At 34.4% G+C, this 12,036-nt stretch overlaps 1 protein-coding gene across 1 annotated transcript in view; it reads right to left on the bottom strand.

The window, feature by feature from the left end:
* Positions 1-12,036, bottom strand: part of ATG4C (autophagy related 4C cysteine peptidase) — a 91,645-nt gene that overhangs the window by 23,817 nt on the left and 55,792 nt on the right. The window contains 3 exon segments of the mRNA XM_030326092.1: positions 5,163-5,239; positions 5,895-5,973; positions 11,586-11,722. Of these exon segments, the coding sequence (XP_030181952.1) occupies positions 5,163-5,239; positions 5,895-5,973; positions 11,586-11,722 (293 nt within the window).

Raw genomic sequence — 12,036 nt, 5'->3', positions numbered from 1 at the left:
AAGAAGGGCCAAAAGTTTGTACACGGTCCAACAAAGGATTTTTAAACTCAACTACAAGGATGTCCTACATTACATACACTATGTTACTATTTCATGTAAGAACCAATAAGACTAAACCTAATAGGCTTAGTGCAATTTCACTGTATTGCCTCAGTCATCATAGACAGTAATGACAAACACTATATTGTTATTCATGGTTGTTTTGATATCTACAAAGAACTTTTTAAATTATTCACAAAAACACAGATATAAGTCTCTGATCACTGAAAAATGAAATTGCTATTGGGTGTCACTATATGAGTACTAGGACTCGTATCACAAAGAGGCATTTTATACCATTAAAACTTAAAATTGTGTTTTTTGGTTCACCTTAGAAGGTTCTGAAGTCAAACTAACATTAACTTATAATTCAGAATTATTTGTTTGTCACCGAACAAGTTAGACTTTAAAATATTTTCCCAAGGGGCATTCATTACACAGCTGTATTCACTTTGTGATAATTCTTTCAGCTCTGTACTTACGATTTCTTTTCTAATTTTTAAAATTCTGATGATTGGTAAGAGTAGCACCTTTTACTTCACAAACACATTTTAGGGAGTATTTGCTATACATACTTCTGTGACAATGAAATGCGTTTCTGAAAAAACTAGTCATGGTGAGTCAATTCCTATTTATTTCATTTTTTAATACATTATTTATTCACTGCCTCAACAAATAGTTATTAGGCATCTACTAAATGCCAGGCACTGTTCTAAGCTTAGTTTTTGGAATAGTGGACTCTCTTACCTAAACATACAAATGATACTGAAACAAATACTTTTAGGTGTAGCTATGCTATTCTGGTGATTTAGATGGAGCTTCCTGAGTTAGAGAATACCCTTACTACAAAGCACCTCCTACTATATGCAGTTCACATGTGTAATTCATAAAGGGTACATCTTTCACTGATGAATTCACTCATCCATCTGTCTAATCACATCACATCATTCTCATAGCTTTAATGCCACTATTCTCTGAATTTACTAGGATAGATTAAAATAACCACTACTGCATGGAACTCCTAAAATCTGAAACTTGAAACTGGGGGCCCAGGAATCACAATAGACTAATACATCTATTTATAAGGTCTTATTAACAGAATATTAATATTTAGTAACCAAATACTGCCTTAATAATAGAATAGAATTTGTTATTTGTAAGAGTTAGCACCAGTCATTCTGAAAGTGTATCATAAATAACATGACACAACAGTCTCTGGTTTAAGAAATCTTATTAAATACATACACACATAAATATATATATATTTATATGTATATATTTATATTTATATATATAATAATGAAAATATGTATCTTGTAGTCCTCTCATCCCAACAATTGATACTCTGCCTGAACCACTGGGAACCCACAATTCAACATACCCTAACTGCAAAAGCCCATTTGAGTTCTTCTCATTCCCTTCTAATTTCAACTTGTTTTTACACAACTTTTTTCCTTAAGGTAATTCATGCTGCTCCTTTAAACCCCATTCTCTAAATGAAAATTATAGACGTATATACATACATGACTACTTCACATTCACTTCACAATGTTAAAAAGTCAGTGAAGATAAAGATGAGGGGAATTCTCTTTTTCAAAGTTAATATAAAAATTAAATAATACATAAGAATATATTTTATAAGAGGGTGTCACAAGAATGGAAAATTAGGGGCTCCTGCCTGGCTCAGTCATTAAAGTGTCCGACTCTTGATTTTAGCTCAGGTCATGATCTCACAGTTCGTGAGATCAAGCCCTGTATCACTCTGCGCTGACAGCATGGAGCCTACTTGGGATTCTCTCTCTCTCTCTCTCTCTCTCTCTCTCTCTCTCTCTCTGCATGAGCATGCTTATGCACACTTTCTGTCTCTTTGTCTGTCTCTGTCTCTCTCTCAAAATAAATAAGTAAACTTAAAAAAAAGAATAGAAAATTCATACAAATATATACATAAGCAAAGTATCTGGAACCACAGGAAAGAAAAAAATTCAACAGAAGACTATAGTACTTAGGACAGTGCCTTGCACATATAAAGAACTCAGTAAGTAGTAGTTTAAAAAAGAAAAATACTTGGTCTGATTTGGCTTCAAAATTTTTAAAGTTCAACTCTACATATATAGGAATTCAATACCATAAGAACAACAAAAGATATGGTCTAAATCTCTTCTTCAATGTCAAATACTCAGATATACCATTTTCTTAAATTTTCATAATCCTATTGGATTCAAGGCACTCACTCGCACAAAATATCAAGACTACCAGTGATTCTTTACATGGTGTTGGATAAAAGAGCTAAGATTTTAATTTCTCCGTCTACAAAATCAAGTACTGATCAAATAAACATTCTTTTAAAAATAATTTTTTTGGGGGCGCCTGGGTGGCGCAGTCGGTTAAGCGTCCGACTTCAGCCAGGTCACGATCTCGCGGTCCGGGAGTTCGAGCCCCGCGTCGGGCTCTGGGCTGACCGCTCAGAGCCTGGAGCCTGTTTCCGATTCTGTGTCTCCCTCTCTCTCTGCCCCTCCCCCGTTCATGCTCTGTCTCTCTCTGTCCCAAAAATAAATAAACGTTGAAAAAAAAAATAATAATAATAATTTTAATAGGGGCGCCTGGGTGGCTCAGTCGGTTAAGCGTCCAACTTCGGCTCATGTCATGATCTCACAATTCATGGGTTCAAGCCCCACATCGGGCTCTGTGCTGACAGCTCAGAGCCCGGAGATGGCTTCTGATTCTGTGTCTCCCTCTTTCTCTGCCCCTCCCCTGCTTGTGCTCTGTCTTTCTCTCTCTCTCAAAAATAAATAAACATTAAAAAAATTTTTAATAATAAAAAATAATAATTTTAATAATTGAGGTATAAGGGTGGTGGTTTTAGAATGCTCATATAATTACATCAACCAACTGCAAAATGTCAATAGCATAAATACATACAACAACCTACATATTAAGGCAAGGATGATTAATAATATCTCCACTTGGAGCATTTTAAGCTTAAATATGATAAAAAGCAAAAAGTGAAATTTTATTTCTGTACAAAGATAGACAACTTGCTGTACTTTTTATATTATACTCTCATAGAAAAATAAATGATACTATTCAATAAATAGCCTAAGACAAATGCCTGAACTGAGAAAAATGAAAAACTGTCCAGAGGAATTATCCAGACAGGTTGAGATACTCTTCTAGCATCTCAAAAATATAAATCTAAACCCACTTTCTCAGTGTCCCAATGTATAAGAAATAAATGCTTCTGTGCATTTCAGAAGTTACTTGATTTCACCAAATTTTACTTTGCAAAGTCTCTCACAATCATTCCCTCTCTTCCATTCCCACTACTAACACCCCACTTCAAGCTTTATTGACTTACTCATGAAGTGTGTTGCACCTGCCTCCCAAAGTGAGCTGCAGCCTTTCTAATCTTGCTGGTGTAGACATAACCAGGATAGTCATTCACCTGGCTTCTTTGTGGAATCTCTCAAAATATCAGATGAATAGTCTCTACTGGTCAAGATAGTCAATACTAATAAGCTTTTAATTTGCCTATTTTAGATAATACTAGAAAACTATGAATAATTTTCCATCTGAATTTCAAATGTCTACTTTTTTAAGTAGTTAATATGGTACAGATACACAGATAGTCACAAGTCACAGATACACTGTGTAACTTAGACATAGGAATCAGTGCTACAAGACCACAATGCAGCTGAAAGAGAATTACAACATGGTTCACATAGCACAATTCTATTGTGTTGCCCACAGTATCAATAAGCATCTATAAATATTTATTAAGGTTTACATGCAAGACACTATGAAGGAAGAAAACAGAAAGCAAATCTTATCTCTGGCCTCAAGTTGCTTGTACTTTAGTTCAAGTAATAGTTTACAAAAGATGCTAGCATGTTTTATAATGTATCTTTCAGAACCAGATTCTAATCTTACAGTTTATTTTTATAATCTATCCCTTAAATATTATTAGATATTATTAGCTAACAAGCTCTTACTAAAACAAAATATTAAACCACATTTCTAACTTGCCAAGCCTTTGAGAATTAGTGATCCATGCCACTTAAGTGATTAAAATTATTTGAAAAGTCTATAAAAGCATCAACTGGGAAAACAAGAACCAAAACCATGAAATAATTACATGTCTCACCTATGCACTCTCAAAATTTTCTAAATTGAAATACTAGATAATAGGGGCACCTGGATGGTTCAGTCAGTAGAGCATGCAACTCTTGATCTCAGGGTTGTGAATTTGAACCCCACATTCCGCATAGAGATTACTAAATAAATAAATATTTTTTAAAATAATAATTTTAGCAGTGCCTGGGTGGCTCAGTCAGTTAAGCATGCAACTCTTGATTTTGGATCAGGTCATGATCTCACAGTTTTGTGAGTTCCTGCCCACGTTGGGCTCTGTGCTGTTAGCACAGAGCCTGCTTGGGATTCTCTCTCTCTCTCTCTCTCTCTCTCTCTCTCTCTCTCTGCCCCTCCCTCACTCACACTCTCTCTGCTCTCTCAAAGTAAATAAAGAAATTTTTTAATAAAATAAAATAATAAAATTAAAAATAATAAAATTAAAAAATAAAACACTGGATCACAAATGACCAACATAAAGGAAAAGAATATGTTAAGAAATGAGAGCTGAAACAATTAGTAGAAACCCAACTAAGCTCTGGAGAAACTTAACTAGGGACTAAGACTTAACAATTATACATAAAATAAGTTAGCAGATAGTCACAAGTCACTTTGTTATTCTAAACCAACTCCATCATCTTTTTCTCCCCCTGCTTTGTCTTTTTTTAAAACATGCCTAACATTTTAAATTCTTGAGTAATATTCAGCTGTTTATCTACAAAATTACTTGGAGGCTTGATCATTTATTTTGGTAGGACTAAGGTACCTAACAAGTCAGAGACAAAGATAAATGAAGAAGAAAGTATGTCATAAATTAAAATTCAGCAACAAATTATTTAACCTTTGACCAGTGTATGGATTATGGTTTTATAAATCAGTAAAATATTACTAACTTGGAATTGTAATACCAGAAAAGCATAGCTGTCTAACACATCTCCAAATAATTTGAGTTTGCTTCATATGGTAAGAAAATAGTACCAGCTCTTTATCCATAGTACCTCAAGAGGGAAATCCTTTATGCTGACATCTACAAAAGATTGGCAGTAATGAGGATCCATGTAAATCAAACTGTCATCTACAAGGACAAAACAGAAGACAAGTAATTCAAAAAACACCTTATTATTACACTGCTTACAATCCAATTTCTATGTAGAATAGCTGAAAAAAACCTGGGAGTAACAGCTTGCCAGACTGATATTCATTGACTGAAACATAGGTTTGCACAGGACAGATTAACTTTTGCATAATCAAATATGCTTGTATAAGCAGAATTTTTATAAAGTGATGAGACTGTCATTTAATTTTTGGTGATAAAATTACTTTCACAAACACACAATTATATTCTACAGTTTGCATATGAAAAATGTATTGCACTACTTTATCCTGACAGGAAGAACATATTGCTTGTCATTTTATCATCAAGTAGCACCACTAAAACTGGTAAAAAGTAAATATGTAAATAGCAACTGTCAGAATGTAGCAGCAATGTCTTTTCAAGTTTAGTGAAACCAATAAATTATGCCTGTTTATGCAATAACAGAAATTAAACATACATTTTACAGAATCCAATTATGTTGTGGACCAAATGACAAATGAGTGGCTATGGTAGGACTGACGAATTTATAAGGTACTCATTTTGGTCTGTTAATCATCCTGTTTCCAATGATCCTAAATTAACTTCTGATTTTTAAAAGAAAACAATAATAAAAATGTTTTATTAAATCACTAACCTTGAAATCCAGCAAAGTAGTATGACTGTTTAGGTTTACCACCAATAATACCCACACAATATTCAAGGCTTAAAATACCCTGTCAAAAGAAATTAATACAGATTTAGAGTCATGAGGCAAATGATAATTATTCAAAACAATCAAATTTGTATTAGCAGTATTAGTGCGTATCATAGTTCCCAAATTTTTCACCACCAGTTTTATTTTTATTACATATGCCCCATATTCTAAAATCCTTTTATCTACAAACACTATTTTCCATTTTCTTTAAATCACTCAACAGTAAATCAAGTGTTCTGATCAGTGTGTCACTCAACAACATTAACAACTACTATGTACCAGATACAGAAATAAATAAGGTCACCATATAAAAGCAATACAGTTCCTACCAAAACCAAAACACTTGCCCTTTTGGTTGCAAAACCAAAACACTTCCAACAGTTAGCTGTTGCAGCCTTATCATGATCAATATAGTATTTTCATCAAGTTTTTAAAATACTAGAAATACTCCTTAGACCTTATTACTATTTTCACTGAACTTCAAGTCTTAGAATCCCAAACTAAAAACCATTTTCTAATCAACAGCATTCATTTGACCCATTTTTATGCTATTTCATAAATTTATTAGAATAAGATAAAATGAAAACAATATAATCTAAGGCAAAAATTAATTGTTATTAAAGCCAATTTTATTTACCAATCATAAAATATCAGGGATACCGCAATCAATTATTTAGTATGCCCCTCAGCATCTATTCTAAGTGTAAAACTCTATTTAAGCTGGGCAAAATAATCCTTTTTTTTTTTTTTTTTTTTAGAGAGAGAAAGCAGAGGAAAGGAGGAGAGGGAGAGAGAGAAAGAGAGACAGAGAAAGAGAGAGAGAGAGAAGGAGAATCTCAAGCAGGCTCCACACTTAACATGGAGCCCAATGCAGGGCTCAGTCCCACAACACTGAGATCATGACCTGAGCTAAAATCGAATCAGATGCTCAACCAACTGAGCCACCTGAGGTGCCCCTGAGCCAAATAATTCTATACCTTTTAAAAAACATGGCCAGTGGAATCAGTTAATAAGGTCTTGTCAATATTTTAGCCTATATTATGTGTGTATGTGTGTATATCTATATCTATATCTATATCTATATCTATGTATCATGTATTCTAAACTTATAAATGACTAATAATGATAAGATGCATATTATAAAACCCCAAAGTACTAAATAATATTTATGCTTTCCTTCTCTTAAATGACAGGATGTTTTTATATCTAGAAGATATAAAAATAAAAAGTATATGAACTGGGGTATCTGGGTAGCTCAGTTAGTTGAATGTCTGGCTTCCACTTGGGTCATGATCTCACCACTCGTGGGTTCGAGCCCTGCGTTAGGACTGACAGCTTGGAGTCTGGAGCCTGCTTCGGATTCTGTGTCTCCCTCTCTCTCTGCCCCTCTCCTGCTCACTCTCTGTCTCTCTCTCAAAAATAAACATTAAAAAAAATTTTTTAATAAAAATATATATATATGAACCAATGGTTTTTTCCCTTTAACAAGTAATCAAACCATAAAGTATTTTTAACTTAATTATTTTCTTAAAAATATGTGATTGTTGTGGAACACCTGGGTGGCTTAGTCGGTTAAGCATCCGACTTTGGCTCAGGTCATGATCTTATGGCTGGTGAGTTTGAGCCTGGTGTCGGGCTCTGTGCTGACAGCTCAGAGCCTGGAGCCTGCTTCAGATTCTGTGTCTCTCTGTCTCTCTCCGCCCCTCCCCCAATTGTGTTCTGTGTCAAAATAAATAAACATTAAAAAAATGTGGTTGTTGTAAAAAAATAAAAACACACAGAATATATATTAAAAGGTAAAAATTTCCCCAAACCCTGACACTCAGAGCTTATCATTATTAATATTTGGGAACACCTTCTTGAACTCAATCTGTGTATATTCACATAGAGATTTATGAATACAGTTCTATGTATGTGGCATCACACTACACATGCTGTTATAAGTTTGGTCAGTCATTACGTCATAAACCTCTTTTCCTATCAATAAATATAGATCTCAGTATAATATTTAATGGTTGTAAAATACTCTATTTTATGAAGATAGCCAAATGTGCCTTAAAATCTCCATTCTGAACATTCAAGTTGTTCCTAGGTCCTCACTGTTATAAATAACCCTCTTAGAGAAAACAACTTTGTATATTTTCAGTCATGTGAAAATTGGAAAAGAGAACTGCAACTAAGAAAGTTAAATGTAACAGAGAAGGCATATTATAGGTTAAAATTAATTTAGAGTTAACAAATATATAAGATGAAATTATAAAGAAAATAAACAATAAAGTGTTATTCTGTTTTTATTATTATTCCATGAATAGTCTATTATTCTATTGCTTTCCCCTCAAATAAAAATCCTTAGAGAGTGCCTTACTTCAACTTGAGGCAATCTGATCAGCTGACACACAATGTTTCTGACACAGAGAGCCATGAGGAAGTGAAAGTTCTAAGTCCCTCATAGCCGAGAAAAGAAAGAAAAAAGTATATAGCAAGAATCATCCATAACTCTCCTCAGCAATGATCCTAAGTAATGGAATAAAGACTCTGGTTCCTGACATCTATATTTCCTTTCCAACAGACTAGAGCAGATTTAGCAATAAACACTTAGAGGCAGATTAGGAACTAGAATGCCATTACATAGAAGAGACTGTATCTTTGGAAACCTGCAACACTTTTCAGTCCCTAAAAAAGCTTCTTCACAGCTATCTGGTGGTGAGAATTTATTGAGCTGTACCCATGAAGCAATAAATAAGACTGAAGTAATCAGTCAAAAAGAAAAGTCCTAATTTGTCTTGCTGGAGAAGGAGAACATATTAGATTTTCCCATTCCAGGTCCTTTAAAAATATATATAAATAAATAAATAAACTCCCGAGCTAAGAGCTGGTGAAGCACCACACCAAATTTCTTTCTCCTCACAGAATGTAGCAGGGGATGGTACCATCTCTGAAAGATTGGAATTACCTTGATTAATACATTTGGAAAATAGAACTGAGGGGTGAATTTTAGAGAGTATCATGTACAATGGTTCGGCAGGAAAAAAAATACAACTGCTGACAAAAGAGGAGGCAGTGGAGGAAGAGGGGGAGATGGAGTGGGAGGCATGGAATGGGGTGGAGGAGGTAGAGAAAGAGAAAAAAAGAGTAGAAGAGGAAGAAGAGGAAGATTCTTCTTCTTTTAGGACTGTCAAGACACTGTATTTTTTCACTTCCAAGTGAATGCCTCTTGACAAGTTGTCATGTTGGCTTTTGACCCAACCAACCCTGAAGCAAACATAACATCTAACATCCAGCCTACTTCACTCAGCCATCTCGGCCACTTTTTGCTGATAATTGAAAAATTAAAATGTCTCAATAGTCAGTGCTCTCTTATTTTAGTGGACTATGTATAAATTCAATTGGTAGAAGCTCAAAGAAATATTACATTTTTAAAAATCCGTATTTTAGGGAAAATATAAAAATAACAAAAGTTCTGGTCTGTTACCAGTTTACTGTCTGAACTTAAACTTAGCATTGAACTTCAGTCTTCTCGGTTTTAAAAAGACAAATAGTTCCTAGCTGTTTTGAAGGCAAAATGAGATGTATCTGTATTAAAAGTGTTATAGAAATATGAGAGTTAACCAGTTAGTTGTTGAGCAACTCCTATATGCTGGGTTCTGAGGATCACTTTAACAGTTAACCATGGTTTTTTTCACTACAAACTCCATTGAGTCATTCAATATGATTGAATGATAAAAAATATTAATAGCACCAAGTAGCAAAGCTCGCAGCCAGATGAAATATGCCTTGAAGCCATCTGCAGCCCATTCCAACAGAAATAGGGGTTTGACCAAAGGAGTCAGTTCCAAGATTGCCTCAGTTTCTAATCTTTTCATGGCAGTGGAAAAGGCAGAGGGAATCCATCCAGTTCAGACTTGGTTACAACCTACTGAGACATGGCAACATGCCAAAAGTCCCAAAACCCTTAATAGATTTGCTAGATGAAATGGTTCATACCTTCCCACATTCTAACATTAACTCTACTAAAGAGCCCACATGTTAGAAATTAAAACCCCGATTCTATCTAACAGATTCATATATTTTCGATATAGTATTAGTACTATTGGTAACATGTATGCCTGCAAAATTTTAATAACTATTAGGAAAAGCCAGTATACCAGCTAGAAAACTTCCATATCCCATATATTGACAACAACTGTTCTAGATTTTTAGAAGTAGCACAGTCTAAAGTGAAGACACATGTTCCACTCATACACACATGGACTCTAAGGCTTTACGTGGGGAACAAACCATTACTGAAACTTAGATTTCAAGATTACTATATACCATAACACTCCATTCAAAGAGGAATTCCGTCTCTGACCTTGAAAAGATGAGAAACTTTATTAAAACTATGAAAATAATATAAAATACTATAATTTTATCCAAAAGTAAGTATTTCAAAAGGTAAAGTTTTGGGGCACCTGGGTGGCTCAGTTGGTTAAGCATCCTACTTCAGCTCAGGTCATGACCTCACCATTCATGAGTTTCAGCCCCGCATCAGGCTCTGTGCTGACAGCTTGGAGCCTGGAGCCTGCTTCTTGGATTCTGTGTCTCCCTCTCTCTCTGCCCCTCCCCCACTTTCTCTCTCTCTCTCTCTCTCTCTCTCTCTCTCTCTCTCTCTCTCAAAAATAAATAAAATATTAAAATAAATTGTTTTAAAAAGGTAAAGTTTTGTGCAAAAAGCAGAATCAGACCTATAAATACAGAGAGAAAGGAGGTAGGGGAGATGGTCAAATGGGTGAAGGGGAATGGGAGATACAGGCTTCCAGTTATGGAATGAATAAGTCACAGTCACAAAAGGCACAGCACAGGGAATAGTCAATGACAGCATTGTATGGTTGCAGAAGCAAGCTACACTTGTGGTGAGCATAGCAGAACATATAGAGAAGTTGAATCACTATGTTGGTACACCTGAAACTAATGTAACATTGTGTGTCAAGTATACTCAAAAAAAAAAAAGTTTTAAGTTAAAGTTTTGTGACAACTGAATGTGTTGATGCCCACAACAAAACAACATTAGATAACAATAGGTTCATTTGGAGAAAAGAGTTATGTGTTCTCAAATAGAACTGATTTTTAACTGGTTAATATAAAGAAAACAAAGATGGAACCTTCCCCCATGTGATCTTTATCACTTCTGTCTATATAAATTGTCATCCCACTTATTCACCTTATGGTGCCACAGGAAACAAATTAAGAGATAATACAGCAGTAATAGAAAACTCACTTTGTTTCAGTTGTTATCTTGAAACAATTTAATGTGGGTTTTATAAACAAACAAAGGTACATTCTTTTAACAATCACATAGAGGGATAATGGGAACTGTAGACATATCACATATTATAATTATTGGTGCATCTGTGTCTCCTTGATTAGCTACAAAAAGATTAAAAGGCTTTTTTCACTTGGTCATAGAACATGATACTCTTCAAATCACATCTGATCCTACAATACTGAAATTTAAAATCTCTAATGTCAAGCTTTACAATCTACAACTATAAAATCATCAGTACCCATTTTAATAGAAAAAAGATTGCAAACCTTCTGTATTTTTCAGATTAGCTAGCATTGCCTTAAAAAATTTTTAGTTCTTATTCATACCTTTACAAAATCTAAGTAGTCGGTGTTGGTTCTTTCTCCACCAAGTCTAACAGGGATTAGAATAATAACAGCTTTGTCATCTGTATTATCAGAGGCCATGGAAGTGCACTGTTTATCAATTACATCAGAACTATAAACTGAGAAAAATAATGAATATGTATTACATTTTATAAAAATGATTTTCAGAAACATTTTTACTCTAGTCCCTCCCCCCTCATTGGCCAGTCATCTAATCTCTGATATCACCATCAAGGTCTCAATGAGTTCAAAAATGTCTACCCTATTTATACATTTAGCAGATACTTATCAAGTAGCTACTATGGCACTAGAGCTTTACCAATGGGCAAAAGAGAAAAATCCCTGCCCTCATAGAGCATATACTCTAATATGAGGAAACAGTAAATAAGTAAAATATAAGATATGTCAGATGGTGATGGGTGCTCTGAAGAAA

This window comes from Lynx canadensis, chromosome C1, assembly GCF_007474595.2.
Source record: "Lynx canadensis isolate LIC74 chromosome C1, mLynCan4.pri.v2, whole genome shotgun sequence".
In the NCBI taxonomy this organism is placed as follows: domain Eukaryota; kingdom Metazoa; phylum Chordata; class Mammalia; order Carnivora; family Felidae; genus Lynx; species Lynx canadensis.
The sequence above is the reverse complement of the archived record's forward strand: the minus strand, read 5'-3'. Positions and strand labels throughout refer to the sequence as shown.